We start from the raw sequence: 22,842 nt of genomic DNA on the forward strand, positions 1-22,842 counted from the left end.
GATGCTTTCCCCGGGTTACATACTGTGTTAATGTGTGAATGCTCTTGATGTTTTATTGTTATTGATGCTGCTATATTGATGATCAACGTAGAGGAGATTATGTATTGTGTATGTATTCCACAATAGTACATGATCAGGATAATCTCTGTTGAATATGTGTTAAATTATTCAAAATTTCTACAGTATCTCCCTCTCAAATGCATCCAAAAAGGTATCTACATCATTCAGACCATCATAAGTAGGCATATTTCTTACCTCTGATGACACATAGTGCAGCGACCGGGTCATCATGTTACATCTCAATGTAGTTACCTCATGTAACTGATTCTGCCAGCGCTCTAACTCTTCATCAAAGTCGGAGGTGCATGAACTCTCATGATCCCATGTAATTCGTCCATCGCTGTTGGATTCACCCAATCTTGGTCTCGCGCTGTTATCTTATAGATATAGTCCAGATCGTCATCGGTCTCATAATCGTGGACTGGTTCAGTATAGTGCGATCCCTCAGTAGGATCTAGGGGTACTATGACATGGAGCGATTTCTTCTCAAATATCATCTTTCGCTTCTTTAGATTGATTACCCTATTCATATCAGTAACCCAATCAATTCCAAGGAGCGTAGGATAAGGGTTGTTGTCATCAACAATTTCTATTACTTCAAAGCCAGCTAGTGCACTCGCACCCTCAATATCTACAATCACCCATGCAATGGGGATGATCTTCTGCTGATTCACCATCCTTAGCTGAATCAAAGACCATTGTAGTGCGGGTCTCCCCATCCGTTCCCAAGTCTGCTTTGGTAGGACGTTCACGTTTGACCCCTGGTCCAAAATAACCTGATCCATCTCATACTCTCCTATCTGCGCAGTTAGTCTCATCTCCCGTCCCGTCCTTGTTTTATGCTTACAAATATTTCGTACTACGCGTGACTCAGCCAGAGTGTTTCTGGCTCATCTATTTATGAGCTCCTGCAACCCCTTCACAGCCTTGCTATCGCGCAGTAGCTTCATGTAGGTCTCTAGGAAGGTTGTAAGCATAGAAGGGTCCATCTCCTGGTCAGGTTTATCCTTGCTTCCCGAGGTGGAGGCCTCAGCGAAGCTCCTCTTTTCTTCCATGAATGTTTCACATGCGCACTCCAAATCGAACTCAGTCTCCTTCACCGAAGCTTTGAGAACCTATGTACTGTCTTTGGGTTGTTTCCCCTTATCATCTCCTATTGTGATTCCACTTTGGAGCACTATATTCGTGTTCGGATCCTCTGCGCGTGGCTCAGACCTCATCATCTATATATTCTGAGTTGGATGAGGTGGTAGCGCCCCTTTGTCACGTATCCTTGCTATTAGTGTCTGATAGTCTTACGTTTCATGATCAAACAAAGTGAAATACTTGCATGACAGACATGTTGGGTTAGTACAATCGCGTGCATAATGTCCTGGTCCTCTGCAATTGTAGCAGATCAAGTGTCCCTGACCTCTGCCAGGTCCTCCTCTGCCTCGGCCTCCTCTGCGCTCCTGAAAGCCTGTCCACGCGATCCCCACACTCTAGTCAAGGGGGCATGTTTCTGCCTGTACCCTATAGGTGGGATTTCTATCCATCATCAACTCATAGCTTCTGCAGTTGCACTCATCATGCCCTACCGACCTACAAATGTTGCAGAACAGTTGTTGCGGTGTTTGTACAAACTTCTGCAACAAATGATAGTTATCTGTGGCATGTTTTCTTGCTACCTAACATATAGCGCATCATAATGCATGCCTCACGCTTGGTCTTGCCTTAGCTTCCAGCCTGAAAGGCATCGTCCCTCCTCCTACCAGGTAGTTCGCAAAGATCGGGCAATGGTCTTTGTCATGCCCCTGACCCTTGCATTTAAAGCACCATACCTCCTCGCGCACCTCTGGTCGAACTATTTTGTCCTGCTTCAAACTTTCCATCTCAAGGCAAAGATTTTTCAACTGTGCATGGATCTGTTGAACGCCCAAATTTGGATCTTGAATTGGTGTTTCATGTAGTCTCATTGCAATCTCCAAGGCCTCTGCCTGAGTCGTTATCTTCTGTTGTGATAGTGCAACCCTTAGGTGTGGCAGTAGAAAAGCCACAAACCATTCGTGATGATATCCGTCTGTTAGGTTCATGTTAGCTTCGCGGATTTTGCACTTCAATCTCTGATTTAATTCCCAAGGTGTCTCGCTTGGCTGCATCGCGATTTCTTTGAACCCTAAAATAGACTTTGCTTCAGATTTAGGCCTACTGAATTCCCTATTCAATGCTGTCTATATGTCGGCCACTCTAGCATTCGGGTTATCATTAGAGTACTTGATATACCTGGTTAGCACGCAATCATGCAAAGCACTAACCATTGTCGCCTTCTTCATGTGATCATCTGTAACATCCTGAACTTCCCACATGGATTTCATGACAAACCAGAACTAGTCTGGGTCCTCATTTCCCAAGCCTTTGAACAAAGGGAGCTTCACTGAATTCATCATACTGAATTGCAGTGGAGGCGGAGGTGGTACGAGTGAAGTCGCAGGTGATGGTGGGGAAGTTGGAGGTGGAGTGGGTGGAGGTGGTAGTCGTGGGAATGCTTGTCTTATTAACTGAATAGCACTTTGCGAAGAAGCCTGCACTATCCCTTCTTCGTCTACTCATAGAGGTGAAATCAATGGGCTATATCCAGGACCCTTTTTTCCTTCATTTCTATAATTTTTTCCACATTGCGTAGCTTCGAACATCAAGGTAGCTGCATAACCCGCTTTTCGCACAATAACATTTTAATCCAGGTATTCAAAGATTTCAAGTACTTATCTCGCGTTCCTTTGAAAAATCGCCGCTCCACCTCACAATAGCTAACTGAGGTGTCGCCTGAAAATTTATTTACAAATCCTCCTATGATGCGATTGAGCCAATGATTGACAGCGCGACAATCTTATCCTCAGATGCTTACAATTTTTGTAATAGCTCCGGGGTCCAAACAATAGGACTGTCAAGTTTCCACCTTCCTTGGATATCTGCTAGCTTCGTGATCCACTCGTATAACTCAACCAGAAAGGAACATAAAAGATCTCGTGTATTTCTATATATAGGTACTAATGAGCCTAGGTATTGCAACAATAATGCTGCAACTCCCAGGCTACCATCTTTACTTATCAACGCGGGGTTCGTACAAACCTGGAGGTGACAGTGTTATATGCACAAGTAAAAGTGAAGATACTGCTTGTTGTCACTGCTCATCTGGCAAGAGACCCCAAGGGTTCCAAGCCAAACTTCTATAGGGTCAAAAGAAGCTTAATTCTTTGATGGAAGGAGAGCAAACCTATTCTAAGAGAGAGCTACTCTACTGCAGTAATGAAGAAAACAACATGAAATGCTTAAACCATACCATAACCTAACTAACCAATCAAACAACTATGCTAAGCATAATTGCTAAATTAACACTAATCTAATGCTAATTATCTAAGTTGCAGAATTAAAGAGCATCAAAACTAGACTAAGGTGTAAGCAAAGAAACTTAGGCTAAATTGGGTTTCAAGCGGAAAAAGAAATCGGAGGTCGAAATCAGTGAAAGGAGGACGTGAGGGAGAAACAGTGCATAAGAACCATTGGATCAGTCAGGTGAAAGGCAAATGAACGACAGAGATTGGATCACAGGAGGTTACATAGATAAATGGGTGAACAAGGTTAACTAACAGGATGAACGGTTGAGATTATATCACGGCAGTTGGGTGAATAGATGAACGAACAGGGTTAACCGGAGATGGAAGGCTGAGATTAGATTGCGAGCAAAAGAAACGTGCAGAAATGATGAAGCAGGTTTAGAGGGCGATAATTTGTTTATCGTACGCCCTCAAAGTTGTAAGTGGCTTTCTAAAATTTTGCGCGATTAGCCTAACTAGGCGACACGTAGCACAGAGAAACCACTCTCATCGTGTACCCTTGGGCGGATAACTATTGGACAAAAACCACACGATATCGCGCGATAGCCATTAGATTAGGCAGGGCTGATCAACGGTGGAGATCAGCCAAGCTAGTTAGCGATCGAGTGAAGCGACAGCCGTCGGATCAGGCAAGGCAAATCGAAGATGGGGGTTTAAAACACCTAAAGGTGTGGAGGTGACGCGATGGCTATCGAATCAGGAGAGGCAGATTGACAGTGGGGACTTAAAGTTCATAAATTTAGTGGTGGACTCCACGTGAGGCAACAATTGGAGAAAATAGTGAATCGGATGGTGAATGTGAAGGTTTGTTGGTGATTTGACGACGATGAAGCGATGGATGAGGAACGTGCTGAAGGTGGTTTCAAATGAAAATGACAAAGAGAACCAGTGATGGTGAACCAGTAACTGCGTTAAACAGCGAACTCCACAGCCCATGCGAGAACCAGAGACTATGTTTTTGGGGTTGTTGGAGGGTCCTTTCCTCAAGTCATGGTCCCAGAGGGAGGAGATGAGGCCGAGACACCTGTGCACAACCTGATAGTGATTTTTTCCTTTAACTAACCTGTGAACTGAAAGAAGGCAGAAATGAAAGTAAACTGAAGCACAACACAGATGAATAGAACCAGAAAGCTAATTCAGCAAATAACCAATGAAAAAACCATGAATCTATTTAAGCAAATGAGCAAGTAAACCAGAAAGCTATTTAAGCAGGTAAATAGAACCAGGAAGCCACTTAAACAAATGAACAAAACATAACTCTATGCTATCATAAATGTACAGTAAAGAGGAGTTGTGGCTGCTTGGTTCGTGCCCTAACCCAAGATCTTCAGCCCTCGAGGTTAACTCAAAGTTGGCTTAAACATAACTCATTCTTATTGTAGAAAAACCATGGATTATAGAGCAAACTGTCACAAGTCTTTTCAGCTCCGAAATAAAACAGAGTTTTAGAATAGAAAATCCAAATCCTACTAAGGTCCTCAGCCTTTCTATTTATAAATTTGAAGTCTCTAACGACTTCCTTCCCATTAGGGAGGCTTGGCCTCTAACTCAAGAAAAATTGTTTTATGTCCTTTTCACATGCTTGGCTATCTTCTAGTCTTCAAAGTGATGGTTGTGTGAACTCTGAGCTGATGGTGGACTTTCTGAATGGAGGGTTAGTAAATGAGGAGGATTTACCTCCTATAGTTACTCTCCCTTGTCCCATTCTAGTTTTACCCAAGGTCTTTGCCATAGTTCCTTGCATTTATCCTTTTATCCTTTATCTTTTCCATAGTTCCTTGCATTCATCCCTTATTCCTGCATTACATGTGCATTAGACCACAAAGCCAAATATCCAACTCTAACTCATTTCATAAACAAAATATAATCAAAAGTATGCAATAAGTTGTGAGAATAGTTGGTTTGACTAAGCTAGGAGGTGAATTAAGGCCATTTAAGGCCCATATAATTACTCAATAATGAGGCTCATCATCACCCCCCTATTGAAGCTGTTGCTCATCCTCTTTTAGTCAATGCCCATGTCCTTCATGGCTCTGGTAGCCTCTCTCACATCCCATTCTTCTGCTATGGTCTCTTCTTCTTGTTTATAGAAGCCTGCTTTCCTTTCTACTTCTTCCCACTGCCTCTTTTCTTCTTCTTCTGTTCTTCCCTCTAGCATCCCTAGGAGTAGTGGTGGACTCAGTTTTAGGCCTCTTCAATTGACCTTCAACATTTGCATTGATTGCTTATACATAGGTGTCCTGTTGAGTTCCTCTCTCAACCTTTGAGGGGAGTGATCTTCTCTGATCTTCAAGCTATGTGGTAGTGTGTTCCATCTCCTTTAGCAGGCATGTATATCACCATCTCTTAGCAGCCTAAACATATCCTCAAAATGTGAAATTTCTTGCTCTTGGGCAGCAAGATATCTTAGTGTTAGCGGAGGATTATTTGCAATTAGATTATGGATGCTGATTAGGGCCATGGGATTTGATTGTTAACCTCTGATGAAAAGAGGTTCATTTTTTTCTCTGGCCAATAGAATTTTTGTCTATACAACCCTTGACTTCTCATAGTTCATCCATGATGCCAAAACCATTAATTGTAGATCTCCTAGCCCTACATTAGGATCCGAAATATTCATATCTGTGAGGGTCGTATTATGTAAGTAAAACTCAACCATCTTGGCCCCATCCTTTAGTGCACTTTGACCAAAAAGGTCAATAAACTGTCTGCAGTCTTGAAATGGCATGGTGCTCCTTTGTGCTAGTGTTTTAATTTGAAATTGCAGCCATTGGTCTCTGGGTATTTTTCAATATGTAGTCAAATTAAGGGTATTGTTTAGTATGCCACGAACACACTTGCTATGTTAGAGGTCCATTGAGTGAAGCCCCCATGCCTAAACTAATATATAAGCGGCATCACACTCTATTGGTAGATGAAAACATTACTAGGCAATCTCATGCTTGATGAAACACAACTTCAAAGAAGAATATAGACAATAGAATGAAGTGCATTGAAGCCTTCTTGGCCCTATAATGTAGCCCAGGGACAACCAATAAATCTGTTGTAGACCCCATTAAGGTGGAACCCTTTGCATGTTTTGAGATTTTATGATAGTTCTAAAGCCTATGAATTTCTATTTTTTTTTTTAGTTTTTATAGATACTCTATAGCTTATCAATATCGATATGTTAGTCGTCTAGGAAATTAGATTGTTTGGACCAAAAAAACAATTATTATGTTTTGTATAATTTTTACTTCAAAACTCTCATGGAAAAAGTCTCCTACATTGCCATTGGTCTAGTTTCCCTAGTGGTAGACCAAAAGGCGCCTAACAATCACCTTCTTGATATGTCATCATGTTGATAATCAATGGAGTTAGCTTACAAAAAAAGGGGGCGGTGATTTGAGCTTCGACACCAATGAATTGAGTTGATATGGGACAAGCTTTAAAATCATGTTAACGCATAGATGAAATGCCTACATTAAGAATTCAATTCAAACTTAAAAAATGATTGTTATAACTCTATTTGACACCCTAGAGTTGAGGAGAAACCTACCGTAACCTACCCTAGTTAGTAGGCTAAGATACCTTTCTCTTGATCTTGGAAAGTTAGTAATTGAAGCTTCATTGCTCTAGTTGGCTTGACATAGAGAGATGCATTCCTGTGTATTAGCATGCCATCATTGCTCCAAATGCTCTATGCCAAAGCAATGAAGGTCCTATCTTCCTGAACTACTTGTTTCCAAGGAGATCAATTCAAATTGGAGGAAAAATACATTCGGTCATGCCATCATTGCTCCAAATGCTCTATGCCAAAGCAATGAAGGTCCTACCTTCCAGAACTACTTGTTTCCAAGGAGATCAATTCAAATCGGAGGAAAAATACATTCGGTCATCTTAAGGAGTTCATTCCTAAGGGAAAAAAAGAGAATAAGGAAGTCATTCCTAAGGGAGAAAAAGAAAATAATAAAGTAAGGAAATGTTGGTGAAATACTTAGAAAAACCTCTTTGCATGGAGAGATGAGACATTTCATTAAATACAATATTATATTTTGTTATTTAAAAAAGGTTACACGAAGAACAACTCTTACTATTAAATTCATAAAGAAATTAATCATTATTCAAAATACAAGGAAGTGCATTGTAAATACTTAGATATGAAAAATGATCTCATGTTCTATGTTTACTATGAGAAAACTACCCGAAGCTCATGTTTTGTTTGATTTGGTTTGAGATATTTTTAATCATGTGGCCACCATCTCATTTTTAGGGTACTGTTCTTCAGAGCGGTCTCAACCAACGACCATCTCATTTGAAGCTTCGCGTAGTGTTCTTTGGTGCCGGTCCCAACACGCATTTGAACAACCAGAGCGTGAACCCAACGCCACGTAAGAGCTTTCGTTATATGTTTTGTTTCATGTGGTCTCGTTATATGTTTTGTTTCAGATATTTTTATTCATGCGGCCACCATTTTTATTCATGTGGCCACCATTTATATTTTTATTCATGTGGCCACCATTTATATTTTTATTCATGTTTCAGATATTTTTATTCATGTGGCCACCATTTATATTTTTATTCATGTTTCAGATATTTTTATTCATGTGGCCACCATTTATATTTTTATTCATGTTTCAGATATTTTTATTCATGTGGCCACCATTTTCAGTTCCAGTTCCAACACGCGTTTGAAAAACCAAAGCGTCCACCCAACGCCACTAAGAACTCTGGGGATATCTTTTGTTTGGTTTGCTTTGAGATAATTTTATTCATGTGGCTGACAAACTTCGCCTGGTTTTCTTCAGTGCCGGTCCGAACACGCGTTTGAAAAACCGAAGCGTCGACCCAACGCCAATTAAGAGCTCCCGAGATATGTTTTGTTTGATTTGGTTAGCGGTATTTTTATTCGCACGGCCAGCATCTGATCAGCACAGAGAAGCTTCCGTAGTTTTATTTTATTCAGTGCCGGTCTCTCTATGTCAACAACACGCGCTTGACATACCAACGCGCTAACCCAACGGCACTTCAGACGTCTCTATCTCAACAACACGCGTTTGAAAAAGGAGAAAAAGGCATTGACCCACGGCACTTAATAGCTCTCATTTCTTCCCTTTCCATTTCTTTACCGGTTTTAAATGGACATTTTAATGTCTATTTCAAATTTCAGAATATCTACAAAAGAAATCCCATTTTTTTAACAGTTTTAAATATGGATATCTTTATTTCGATGGCAGATTTTTGAAATCTGAATGGACATTTTTACGTCGATTGCGGATTCAAGAATATCTAGAATTCTTTTGACTGTTAAATTCCGGTAAATCTGCCATCGACCTAAGTTCAGGAGTTTTAAATAGCTGAGAGGTGGTGCACAAAACGCAGAGTCTGGAAGTTCTCCTTTGCCCATATCCACTTCGAACATGGTGATGCCGTCTCTCTGCTTTTCTTTCTCTCTCCCTTTGCTGCTGTTGTTCCCCTTAATCATTTCCTCCTTTGCTCACTCATTTCATGATGATCGACAATCGCTATTGGCGTTTAAGTCGCTTATCACCCATAATCCTAATCAATCCATGGCCGATTGGAGTTCCGAGGTTCCCTTGTGCAACTGGACTGCGGTGACCTGCACCCACCGCCATCCATTTGACATAGTGATCGCGCTCAACCTCAGTGCCATGGATCTGCAAGGCACCATTTTTCCTTCACTCGGCAATTTGTCGTTTCTTAACTCCCTCGATCTTTCCCGCAATGCGCTTTATGGTCATATCCCACCTCAATTGGGACGCCTCTTTCGTTTGAGAACGCTCAACCTGAATTCCAATCAATTGGAGGGAAGCATCCCCACCGAGTTGTGTTCACTTCCACGTCTACAACTTCTCAACTTGGTAGCGAACAGCCTCACAGGTGTCATTCCCTTTTCCATAGCAAACCTTTCAGATTTGATTGCTTTAGGAATAGCAAAAAATAGTCTCAATGGTTCCATTCCACCCCAATTAGGTTTGCTCTATACTTTGGAACAAATTGAATTATCAGAAAATGAATTCACTGGCACCATTCCCGCTTCTTTGTCGAATATTTCGACATTGACTAGTTTAAATATCTATAATAATAAACTCAGTGGCATGATTCCCCCGGAATTGGGCTTACTGTCCCATCTGCAAACACTTATTGTCCATGACAATTTATTGTCCGGTCCCATTCCCACAGCTTTATTAAATGTCTCCACTTTAATTTACTTGGATATTTCTATGAACAAGCTCACTGGCACCATTCCACAAGAATTGGGTCAGCTCACCAATTTGCATATACTTTCTATGTATCACAATGAATTGGTAGGCATCATCCCCTCTTCTTTGTCAAGTATGCTTAATTTGAAGAGTCTCCTTTTATGGGGAAATAGATTAACTAGAAACATTCCAAATTCCATTGGAAATTGTTCCCAGCTCATGAGAGTGGGTCTTGGAGACAATATGTTGAGTGGGAGTGTGCCAGCAGAGTTGGGTAAGTTATCACTTCTTGAAGAGTTAGACTTAGAGTCCAATCAACTCGATAGTGGAAGCACTACAACTATGCCCTTTTTTGCAGCTCTTACGAATTGTTCTCACCTAAAAGAGCTAGATTTAAATCATAATAAATTAAGTGGTGTTTTGCCCCCTGCGATAACCATGCTTTCTCCCAATTTGTCTTACTTGTTATTATCAAGCAACTTAATAGAAGGTAACATCCCTACACATATTGGGAATCTTAGCAACTTGATCTTTCTAAATTTAAGTGGAAATCTATTAAATGGTAGTATACCACCATTAGGTAGCCTTGAAAAAATAGAAATGTTGGATTTAGGAAACAACAGATTAGAAGGAAACATCCCTGATGATTTTAAACAATTGAAGCATCTTGGTTTCCTAGATATTAGCAGAAACATGCTTTCTGGAAAAATCCCCAATTCCTTATGCCATCTTAAACAACTATGGAAACTTTATCTTCATCACAACTATTTATCAGATAAAATACCTCCTAGCTTAAGAGACTGTGAGAATTTGGGATTACTTGACTTGTCTCACAATAGATTCAGTGGAAGCATACCACTAGAAGTCACCACTCTTCCTTATATTTTTATTTGAATTTGTCACATAACTTTTTGGACGGCCCATTACCTCTAGAGATAGAGAAACTTGGAAATGCTTTAGCTATAGATGTCTCTGCCAATCTATTAATTGGTGTCATTCCACCGACGCCCAAAAATTGCATTGCACGAGAATCATTGAATCTATCTCACAATTCCTTAAAAGGTTCCATTCCAGATTCACTTGGATATCTACAAAATCTCAAGGAATTGGATTTGTCCAGTAACTCCTTATCAGGGACAATACCAATTACTCTCAACAAGTTGAAGGAGCTTCACTATTTGATTTTATCTTTCAACAATCTCGAAGGATAAATATCAAATGAAGGTTTTCCTACAAATCAAGGCATGACCATATCCTTAATTGGAAATCCAGGTCTCTGTGGACCACAAGTATTTTCCTTACCAGCATGCCCAACATCAAGAAGCCATTTTGATGTTTTGAAAAAAGTGGTATTTCCAATTGTTGGCGGTATTGGTTTTATATCATGTTGTATACTTTTGGGATTCCTCTCAAGAAGGTATTTGCACGTACAAAACATTGGTTTTCCACAAATTATTTTCCATAAATTAGAGCATGGAAGTATATCATATCAAGAGCTTTCTAGAGCAACTAATGGATTTAGCGAGGCCAACTTGTTGGGGAAGGGTAGTTTTGGATCAGTGTACAAAGGACTTTTGAGTGATGGTATGCTTGTTGCGGTGAAGGTTTTCCATTTGCCAAATGAACAAGTGCTGAAGAGTTTTAAAGTAGAGTGTAAGTCCTTACAAAAGGTGCGACACCGAAATATTATGAGAATCATAGCCACATGTTCCAACCTCCATTTCAAAGCGTTAGTGTTCAACTTTATGTGTAATGGAAGCTTAGAGAAGCATTTGTATCCTAATGAATATGACAACAATGATGTATGTGAGCTGGGATTGAAAAAAAGGTTGGACATTGCCATAGATGTGGCACATGCCATGGAGTATCTTCATCATGATTCTTCTATGCAAGTACTCCACTGTGATATAAAACCAAGCAATGTGTTGTTGGATGAAAACATGTTTGGTCATGTAACAGATTTTGGGATTGCAAAATTAATTGGTGCAACCACTAGTGATTCACTAAATTTAACTGTTGCTCTGAAAGGATCAATGGGTTACATTGCACCAGGTATAGATCTTCAATAACATTACTTTGATTTGTATTTTCTTCGCAGAAAAGATATATTGGATCTCTTGAGTAAGTTTTGATCAAAGTTTCCTTAACTGCAGAGTATGGATTGGGTGAGAGGCTTTCCACTAAAGGAGATGTTTATAGCTATGGAATTCTATTATTGGAAATGCTTACTAGAAAAAGGCCAACTAGTAACATGTTTGCAGGAGAGTTGAACTTGCATAAGTGGGTGAACTTAGCATTTCCAAATAGAGTGAAAGAGATAATTGATAGTCATCTCTTGAATGAGATGGATGGAGATGAAATTAAAGAATGTGATACATATAAATGCCTACTTTCTCTGGTACGTGTTGGTTTGCTCTGCTCAAAAGATTCGCCCGAACAATGCCCAACCATGAGACATGTGTCAACTGTGTTGGAAAGACTTAGAGATGAATTGGTGGGAAATAAAGCTGCTTCAAGGAGAAAAAGCATATCTGCTATGCTTTCCAATAGTAATTGAAATACAATGGAATATAGTGCAATGGAATCAAGTGATCAAAGCTCTATATTCTAATTTCTAAAGATTTGTATTCATCTAGCTGCAAATATTTATACTCTTTTAGTAGCTGAAGCAATATTATGTTAATGAAATATTTGGGCAACAAGTGAACTAAATACTTTTGTATCTCAGTATTTTAATGTCATCATAGAACTAGATATGTCTTAATGTGTTTCAGTTGCTCATCTATTAATGAAAGAATTCATGAAAATGTTTTATGGATTGATCTCATAGAATTCATTCTTTTTCATTCTTAAACATCTCTCAAATTGATGGGAGCAACCTATGAAAATGTCTCTCTTTCAATCTCTCGCTTTCAACCATGTTTAAATTTTCAAAGCTTTCACATATTCCATTGAGTGGTAACTTTGTAGTTGTCCTCACAATAAAGTCTACTATTTGTCCTTGCATGGAAGTGAAGATAAATTCTATTTCGAGTATATTTATTGTCAAAGCTTTCACGTATGTAACTTTGTAGTTGTCTTTACAATAAATTATTGTATTGGTCCTCGTTGGAAGTGAAGGATAAATTCTATTTCATTAATGTTTATTGTCAAAGCTTTCACATATTTCATTTGGTAACTTTGTAATTGTCTTCATTGTAAATTCTTGTATTTATCCTTGTATGGAAGTGAAGGGAAAATTCTATTGCTTTTCAATATTATGCACATTACATCCAAATGCTTATTGCTTTTATGTCATTTTGTCATGCTTATTGGCTTTTTTTTCCACTTCAATTTCCCTACATGTTTAGTGAAATTTGAAATTTACATGCATGTGTGTCTGTAACATTGTATAATCTATTATCACTAAAGCTCATATCTTAACCATGACAAAGAAAATAAAACAAGTACACAATGAAAAAAATTTGGAACCCTAACATAAAATTTCAAAGTGTTTTTATAGAATTCAATCCTTAATCATGATTTCCACGTAATGTATTTTTTAAGCATTTACCATGTGAGAGTTTACTTAAAATGGATTCTTCCACTTACCTTTTGTATGTTCCAACAAGGCCCTACCCAAAGGCCTCATTGTATATTTCAACAAGGGCCTGCCCAAATGGCTCATCTTATTTTGAGATCCCTCCGAATTGTAGTTGTCAATTTATTGAAGATTTTATAATTGGGTTTGCTTCTTCAAATGATATGCAGATATTTCCCTTTGATTTATTTTTTATTATTATATGCTACATTGTGGGTTCTGTGTTTATATCATTTCTTCAAAATGAAGATTTTGAAGAATGGAAAGGCATCCATTGTCAAGCCCGCATGGCTCTTTGCATTGTACTCAAGAGTATGGACTTTCGGGAGTTAGCGTCACTTTACAGATCACACAGATGACCATTGTACTCAAGAGTATCAGAATTTTGACCATTTAACCCTCTTGACATTGTCAACTAACTGTGATAGTACATGTGCAGCCCATTATGCAAAACATTTTCTATCTTGTACAAATATAGAGAACATTTCCTATCTTGTACAAATACAGAGTAATCTCACGAATTGAAGCATCTGTGCGTAGAAATTTCACCAAATGATGGAGGTTTTAGCTTCTAATGAGATATTACCATTTGTTCTGTTCTGTTGATTGGCAAGTTAATTATAACTAGGAATCCCCAAAAAAAATCAAAACCCGAGTATATTTTTTTTATCGTCATCATTTTTTCCTGAGCAATTTTTAAGTGTTCTTGATCCATATTTAAGCACAAAGATATATAAGCAACTCCTTTATTTAACCACGAAGATATATAAACTTTACTAGTCTGTCTATAGGGGTTATGATGCTTTTTAATGGTTATAAGTAACAAATTGTTAGGGTGGTTAGGATACATTTGATTTGGTTATAGTTAATTTACTGTTGGCAGGGTTTTTGGTGTAACCCACCGTTTTGCTTATGTTATGGTTTTTGATAAATTTATTGTTAATTGCTTTTTGACCATAGTAAAAAGATATATAACTTATTAGTGATAAATTTATTGTTAATTGTCTTTTGACCATTGTAAAGTATAGAAAAAATACTTTGTGGAGAATATATGTGTGCATGGTCCAGCGGTCGGCCGCAGGTTTATACGCTCCCCACCTGCGTTCAATCCACCATCTTGATGCTGCTCGGCAGTGCATTTGATATATAGAGATTGATGTTGATTGATACGACGATTTATTGTACATATGACCTAATAAATGCTTCTTCAAAAGACTAGCCACCCCATTTGAAAAAAATTTGTTCAGTATAAATTTTCCGTAATTTCTATTTATTTATACCACTATTATATTTTTATTTATTTCTATTTTTATGACACAAATCAATTCTGAAAAGACACTTTTTACTCTCTTAACAAATAAAAATCATCATAAGCCAATATATAATAGCTACACATAATATTGATTAATACTAGAAAGAGTCTAACCTTCTCCAACAACTATCTTTTACTCAATTTTAACTATTCAATATTGGTGTTTATTATGTTTTTTATTTAACATACTGATATTTTAATTCGAAATCTTCCCGTGTCGATGGATGAGTTTAAAACTGTATCGAAGCAACATCTAACTCGAATCTTAGTGTTTAACCCAATTAAGTGAATGTACCATTAGAGAGCCTCAAATAAAACAATCAGAACAATAGATGTTTCCAGTAAGTTGGGTGTCTTTCATCCTTCACATTTACTTTATTATTCATAGTTATTTCATATATGTAGTTGAATTGTAATTATTAGGATTTTGTAGAAACTTTTCATTTTGTCTTAGGGATAAACTAGATAGTCATAAATGCAAATATAATGATGCGTGTTTTTATTGTATATGTATCAGTTTATGTGAGATGGTTATGGTTATTTATATTGAGGGTGGAAATCAAGTTATGAATGATATTTTGCGATGATTAATTTTAAAATTATTTTTTTGTGATGAATAAAGGATGGGTGTTTTTATACGTAGTAGTTTATGTAAGATAGTTATGGTTATGTATAGTTATATTTTGGGCGGAAATCAAGTTATGAATAATATTTTGAGATTGTTATTTTTTAAAATATATTTTTTGGTGATGAATTTGAAAATGTATTATAATTATAAAGAAGTAGTAGTTTATGTAAAATACTTATAGTTATGTATAGTTATATTTTGGGTGGAAATCATGTTAGGAATAATATTGAGATTGTTATTTTTTAAAATATTTTTTTTTTTGGTGATGAATTTGAAAATGTATTATAATTAAAAAGAAGTAGTAGTTTATGTAAAATACTTATGGTTATGTATAGTTATATTTTGGGTGGAAATCAAGTTAGGAATAATATTGAGATTGTTATTTTTTAAAATATATTTTTTTGGTGATGAATTTGAAAATGTATTATAATTAAAAAGAAATATATATGTGATTTTATTATATTTTTTTTTATTTTTTTTAGCAGAGAGGGATTTTACAGCCTACTATAAGAGTGATATGTAGGTGCAATGTAAGAAAGTTTGTCAAATATTTTTACATATCGATTTAATATGTTGAATTTATATTAATATGTCCAATTTCTAATTGATAATAAAAATAATAAAATTCAATTTGTTACATTGTAATATTATTTTTATTAACAAAATTACGAATAATTTTTTTTAGATAAAGGAAAATCGTAATATACATATTACATTAAAATATATAACTTATAAGTACCAAGAATAAGTTAAGATATATTTTACCTTATAAAATAGAATAATGATTATGTAACCATATTTAAATTTAATTAATAAGCACATCAACACTTTAATACTTACAATAAACTTACATTATAACAATATGTTTAACCATGGATATTCGTCCACTTTGCCATAAATATTATCAACTTGTAAATAGACTCTATACAATACCATGGACCAATACCATGCCTCATCAATACAACATGCCCAAAAACCATCTCTCATTTCACAATCAAAATATTTTATAAATATTTAATTTGAATTTAATTTTTATAACATTTTTTTATTAATCTAAAACAAAAAAAATTATAATTACTTTTGAGATATATCTAAACCTTTATCACATTAAAATATATAAGATATAAATAATAGGTATAAATTAAGATCCATTTTACCATATAAATTAGAATAATAATTTTGTAACCATATTTAAATTTCATTAATAAGCACATAAAAACTTAATACATAAAATATAACAAGATTTTTAACCATGGATATTCACCCAAATTTTACCATGGATATTATTAACCATACCATACCATAGGCCAATATGATGGCTCATGAATACCACATGCCCCAAAACAATCTCTTATTTCACAACCAAAATAATACTTACAATATAACAAGATTTTAAATCATGGATACTCACCTTACTTTACCATGGATATTATTAACCATACAATACCATACCATGGGTCAATACCATGGCTCATCAATATGAAAAATAAACTCTCATTTCACAATCAAAATAATATATATATATATATCACCCCTCCAGACATTGTGATTAGTGAGTAATTTGCAATTATTTTACTCTTTGAGGCTAAAAACCTGTAAGCTAATTGGAAGCCTAACAAAAATTTGGATGGTTAAAATTTATGATTATGTTATTTTTTAAACAAATGGTTAAGGGAATCTTGGAAATCACCCTGGGAAAATTTAAAAAAAGGAAACACTCTTTTAGAGAGACAGTTAAAAAGAATCAGTTACCTTTCTTTCATTTGAGATTGAGGATTGGGCAGCACGCTACCATGAGGTATTCTTGAGCTGGAAAGAGAGTGAGTGGGAACCTAAAGCTTTATGTTTGACTCAGGGTTGAACTTAGGGGGTTTTGAGGCATCAGGATTAACCCTGTTGGGGCACCGATGAAAATAAGGATGTAATTGCCTTTCTCGCAGTTGGTTGGTGTGGTTACCTGGTGAATTTTTGGACAACCTGGTCTAATTGATAAGTATTTACAGCAAATGAGAGTGATTAAATACATAAGTTCTATGTACAATACCATTAATTCTTTTGGAATGTGAATATGATTGAAAATACAGTGTATTACGTTAAATGTAAATAAGTGCATGTCTGGAGGGTAACTAAGCTGGGTGAAATTTTAACTTAAATATGTTATGGCTATTAGTATGTGAGTTAGGTTTTCGAGAATAAACAGAGTCTGTACAAATATTTGGCTATAGTAACCAATATAAATTATAAGTGAAAATATTCTCTTGTGATAACAAGACATAAATACCGAATCCCTTATATACTGAAAGAAAATAGTAAGTTACAACAATTCTATATTGATAGTACCTATAATTGATCCAGATATTTTCACTTCAAAGATGCATACAAAATTGCATTTAAAAGGGCATATAACAATAAGATGCATACACACAAAATAAGTGGAAATGAAATGCAACCATGCGAAGAAAAGAAACAAACAAGTTGATAATGGAGTTCACCTAGTATGGACTATGTCTCCAGGATCTGCTCAAAGTGTTGAGGCCTCTTTCATTAAACTTCAGCAAAAATCAAATTACATGCATGTGCAAAAGACACCTTCTACCTCCACTTCCAGGGATGTTCTTAAAATGCACACCTTTGCTGAAGAAATGGACTACGCTGTTGAATTCTTGGTGAAAAATCGTGAAGAATGACTATAAAATTGACCCCTTTCTACTTCTGTCAAAATCTGGACCCCCGAGTATCTCAAAGACTCCCCAAAGATTCCTTCTCACGGATTGGCTTGCTTAGATGAGGAAACATATCACACCATCATTTTCCTTGTGAAAAAATGAGAAGAATGAGTATAAAGTCAGCCTAGTTTTGAAACTATCATTTTCGAACCTCTAAGGAATCTATCAGATTCCATAAATATTCTTCTCTGCTGGTTGACAAAAATTATGTTGCTCAAATGAAGACACTGATTACACCATCAAACTGCTTGTGCAAAACTAATAAATTTGAGTAAAAATTTAGCATGATTCTGCCACTGTAAAAAATCAGCTCCTAGGGAATCTTTTAGATACCTTATGAATCCCCAGCATGAAAGAATATTCTCTAGAATATTCCTCCCCAAGAACTATGCCCGGGCATGGTTCCATTCAGCCTCTTTGATCCTGATTCCATTCCATTTGGCACTATCCTTCCCTTGCTCGAATGGAGAAAATTGATTTATATAAAAAATCTTGTGGACTTTACAGCCATTGGTCTACCTGACTTGTTGGTTGGAAGGTGAGGATTAGTTCCATGGGTCTCAAGTTCAATACCTGCTCACACTAATTTAATTGGTGGTTTTTATTTTATATGGTGGCATGGATAAGTTTAGGGGCTACTCATTTGCGGGCCAACCAAGTTGGCAGGGAGGGTTCAATCCCCACAGGCCCCATCACATATGTCGTTGCCATTTTGGTATGGCCATGGGCCGTTGGGTGACGAGTCCACCATTGCCCCCCTCCCCATTATATGTATATGTGTGTGTTGGGGAGGGAGGGGGGAGGCAATGGCGGGGTGATGGCCCGCCACCCCCCTTTTTTAATATTGTTTCATTTTAATAAAAAAAAAATAGTTAAAAATTTCAGACCGAATTTTTGGGGTCACCACTTTTTTTAAGTAGGGGACAATTTTGCCAGTTCTGGCCGCTGGAAACTGTTGCCGTAAAGTGCCAAATTTTTGCGTTGTTAATTTGCGCTAAATTTAGCAGCTCCGCCATATTTAGTTGAGCTCCAAATCTAGTTGGTGCTCTGCTAACTTTAGCCAAGGGATCTAGTTGACCAAAATTTTGATTGGCTATAACTTTCACATACAATTTCAAATTGAGGTATCAGTTGCGTTGTTGGAAATATTGTGACGAGCTCTTCGATCTCATCCTAGTTTCATGGAAATACAATAACCTTTATTTTTGAGATTTTCCTGAGCCTTCTTTGATCACTGAGTGTTTCTGGAGCCACCTGGATCATTTCTCCCTACTAAGGAGCTTTTGGTCCTCCAAAATCAAGGACATAATCTACAATCTTCTATACTCCCTTGTTTTCACAACAAGTGCCTTGCCAAGCCACACTTCCTTCTCTGTCGCCTTTGTTCTTTGGAGCCATAAGTGATGAACTAACACTTGCATCCTCTGCAAACCTATAATACAATCTTTGCAAACTACATGTTTAATTCCATCACCAATCATGACCCAAGCATCCCCATACTTGCCAAAAGTTTATAACACACACTCTTTGGTCAAGTTTACATCATAATAGAAACCTTACCTCAATTATCAACAAAAGGGCCAAAACATCATCATGCGGCTTTCATAAGTGATGGAAAACACATCATCACTTTTACAATCATTTCACAACATATGATTTACAATAATATGGCCACGACAAACTACTATATCTAATAAAACCATCTCTCACACACAAAGTGAATGAGTCATCTCTTTGCGACTAATTCGCTTGTTGAACATCTTTACCAACTGGTTCCTTCATAGGTGCATTTTGGTCATGAAGTATCTAACATGTGGTCCTCTTATGCGTATCCTTGTTGCGGTGACTATAATGATTCTTTATCCTCCAAATGTTTTGGACCATCTTGGAACGCTTATTCTAGGTGTGCCTCTGATAAGTGCCCGTGGAATCATCATTGTCACTTGAAGGTGATGAGGGGCTCCCATCCTCCGTCGTTTGTTGGTTACTGGTTTCCTTGGAGCGTTCTCCAACCTCTTTTCTGACATACCCAAGTCCTACATAATGAGGAAATTCCTCCACTTTGATGGGATTCACAATTCACTGGCCATTATTGTCGAGGCCCTTCTCTTGAGACCCCACATTCTTCAACAATTTTGATCCAATTCCTGTAGTATGTTTCTCAAAAGCAATGAAATAATCATCATAAAAATAAAATGACATTGAAGAATCACTTTTTACCTCAGGCTTGTTATGCTACAACTTTTCCAAGGCCTCCTCCTTAGCTTGCAACTGATGTTGCAACCTTTGTTTCTCCTCCTCTGCTTCTTGTAGGAGTTTTTTCATTTTAGCATTCTTTTCCTGAAGGCTTTGGTTGATCTCGTCAAGTTATTGAAGCCGTGCAGTATATGGTGCCCTCCTCATTTTTGGCAAAACGTCTGATGAAATTTTTTCCTCATCGCCTGGATCGGAACCCAAGTCGATAGGTCTATCTTCTGCAATCCCAAGGGATGCAATATTCATTTCATTACCTGAGTCTGATCCCAGGTCAATTTGTCCAACACTTGCAAATCCTATAGTTGTGATCTTCTCATCATCCTCTGATTTAGATTATTGGTCTTCTTGCACAATTGCAACTTTCTTCTGCTTCTTTTTTCTACCATTCCTCTTTGGCCTCAATTATGGATGCAATTTCCAACGATGCTCCTCACCATGCCCTTCTTTCTTACTTTGAGTACAAGAGATATTTTCTTCTTTATCTTGGTTGTTGCTACCCTCTTTGGGTGATCATTCTGATCATGCTTCCCCCTAATTTCAAGATGTACAACCTTCACACTTTCTTCATAAAGAGTTTTAGGTTCAAATAATAACAATGAATGATGCTAATAACTATGGAAAGAGCCAATGTATTTCATCAATGTCTCACGGGTGTCTAGTGTAACATTCAATGCTAAAGCTTGTTTCCTAGAATCTTCTGTAAAATTCTGAAATTTTTTAGCTTTACTTTGTTTCAAATGTTACCATTCCATCATGGCCTTCTGTTTATAACCCAATGGGTAAAACTGCCCTCTTAAAGCAGAAATGAAATCAGACTAAGATTAAAGAAGTTTACAACTACTCTTACAATATTTCTGCAGCTTGCCTTCCCACTAGACGAGAGTAGTCCCACTCAATCAAAGGGATGCTAGTTGGATCTTGGCTTCATTCTCTTTGATTCATTGTATGCGGCATTATACTTCAACCTGTCTTATCCAATTATCTAGCTTTTATGCATTAGATTCTCCACTAAACACATGCAAATCAAACTTGACATCCAACTTGAAAAATGGATTTTTATGAGTTCTTCTACCTCTAGAATGATGAGAAGAGGAAGAAAAATAAATTTCACTAGAAGATGGAGAGGGAGGTTTAGGAGGCTCTTTTCCTCCTCCTTCATGATTCACTGAGGCATGATCATCTGGTCCTTCCTTCTTCTCTGGTTTCACTATTGTCTTCTCATACTCTGCAAACAATTTGTCCACTATTTCTCCCATGGCGTAGAAGGCCTTGCGATAATTTCACTCTTCCTCCAAACAATATCTCCATTTGCCATTTTCTTTCTTCGTGTTGCACACCCTGTTTCTGGGTCTTCACCTCTTTGCAATATTTTCCATGGTTATCATACACTTGAAATTCACATCAATAGAAGACTGACTCTCATACCAAACTTGATCCATATCTTTTCACTTCAAAGATGCATAAAAAATTTCATTTAAAAGGGCATATAACCATAAGAAGCATACACATAGAATAAGCGGAAATGAAAGGAAACTGCGAGAAGAAAAGACACAAACAAGTTGATAACGAAGTTTGCCCAGTGTGGGGTACGTCTCCGGGCTCTGCTCAAAGTAGGGAGGCCACTTCATTAATCTTCAGCAAAAATCAAATTACATGCATGTGTGAAAGATAACTTATACCTCCACTTCTGTGGATGACCTAAAAATGCACACCTCTGCTGAAGAATTGTATTGCATCGTTGAATTCCTGGTGAAAACTCATGAAAAATGACTGTAAAATTAACCCCTCTCTGCTTCAGTCAAAATCTAGACCTCCCAGAATCCCAAAGATTCCCCAAAGATTCATTCTCATAGGTTGACTAGAATTTGGTTGCTTATATGAGGAAACAGATCACACCATCATGTTACATGGACAAAATTTAGAAGAATGAGTATAAATTCGGACTGGTTCTAAAACTATCATTTTCGGCCACCAAGGAATCTTTCAAATTCCTCAAGATTCCATAAAGATTCTTGTGTACGAGTTGATAGAAATTCTGCAGCTCAAATGAGTAAACAGATTACACCATCAGACTCCTTGCGAAAAACTAAGAAATTTTAGTATAAATTTGGCATGATTCTACAATTGTCAAAAGTAAGCTCCACGGGAATCTTTTAGATTCCTTGTGATTCCCCTACATGAAAGAATATTCTGCCTTAAGAACTATGCCCGAGTGGGGTCCTATTCGACCTTTGTGCTCTTGGTTTTTCTCTATTCGACACTCTCCTTCCCCCACTCGAATGACAAAAAATGATTTATATAAAAACTATAGTGAAATTTACAACAACTGGTCCACCTGGTGTTACAGGGAAAAGTGTCTATGCAGAACTTCTAATCCCACTAAGGTGTGGTAGCTGCCTTAGAAACAAACAAAGTAAAGCTATTTTCGTTTTCCTTTATGAAAGATAGATGAGAGAAGAATAAAGGAGAGCAACCTCTGTCTTGCGCTTGGTTCCTTGCTCGATTCCTCTCTCTTTTGATAGTCCTTTGCTACTTGCTTCCTAGTATACCTAGCTTCACAGAATACCTGTAGAATCAAAGCAGCATAACACTATACAAGAACATGGATCTATTATCATAAACAATCTAGGATCAGATGTAAATTGACCATACAAATGCACAAAACATAGATTACACAAGAGTATGGAGGAAAACTTGAATAGC

General features: G+C 37.1%; 2 protein-coding genes across 2 annotated transcripts; both read left to right on the top strand.

The window, feature by feature from the left end:
• Positions 1–8,983: 8,983 nt before the first annotated feature.
• LOC149218745 (uncharacterized) lies at positions 8,984–10,531 on the top strand. The gene is made up of 2 exons (XM_089386622.1): positions 8,984–9,699; positions 9,772–10,531. The coding sequence occupies exons 1-2, from the start codon at positions 8,984–8,986 to the stop codon at positions 10,529–10,531; spliced, it is 1,476 nt and encodes a 491-aa protein (XP_089242748.1).
• Positions 10,532–10,881: 350 nt separating this feature from the next.
• Positions 10,882–12,194, top strand: LOC149218746 (receptor kinase-like protein Xa21). Its single transcript, XM_089386623.1, has 2 exons — positions 10,882–11,689; positions 11,791–12,194. Exons 1-2 carry the CDS (start codon positions 10,882–10,884, stop codon positions 12,192–12,194), a joined length of 1,212 nt encoding a protein of 403 aa, XP_089242749.1.
• The last annotated feature ends 10,648 nt before the right edge of the window (positions 12,195–22,842 follow it).

The sequence above is a fragment of the Pinus tabuliformis genome, chromosome Q (genome assembly GCF_031772625.1).
Source record: "Pinus tabuliformis cultivar Carrire ecotype Pingquan chromosome Q, CPIR1, whole genome shotgun sequence".
Taxonomy (NCBI): domain Eukaryota; kingdom Viridiplantae; phylum Streptophyta; class Pinopsida; order Pinales; family Pinaceae; genus Pinus; species Pinus tabuliformis.

What these genes read in the sequence shown, in the direction of transcription:
- LOC149218745 (XM_089386622.1), top strand. Translation starts at nt 8,984, where the DNA reads ATGGCCGATTGGAGTTCCGAGGTTCCCTTGTGCAACTGGACTGCGGTG. An exon ending in ATTCCACAAGAATTGGGTCA is followed by an intron (nt 9,700 to 9,771) that starts GCTCACCAATTT and finishes TTCTTTGTCAAG; the next exon opens with TATGCTTAATTTGAAGAGTC.
- LOC149218746 (XM_089386623.1), top strand. Translation starts at nt 10,882, where the DNA reads ATGACCATATCCTTAATTGGAAATCCAGGTCTCTGTGGACCACAAGTA. An exon ending in AATGGGTTACATTGCACCAG is followed by an intron (nt 11,690 to 11,790) that starts GTATAGATCTTC and finishes CCTTAACTGCAG; the next exon opens with AGTATGGATTGGGTGAGAGG.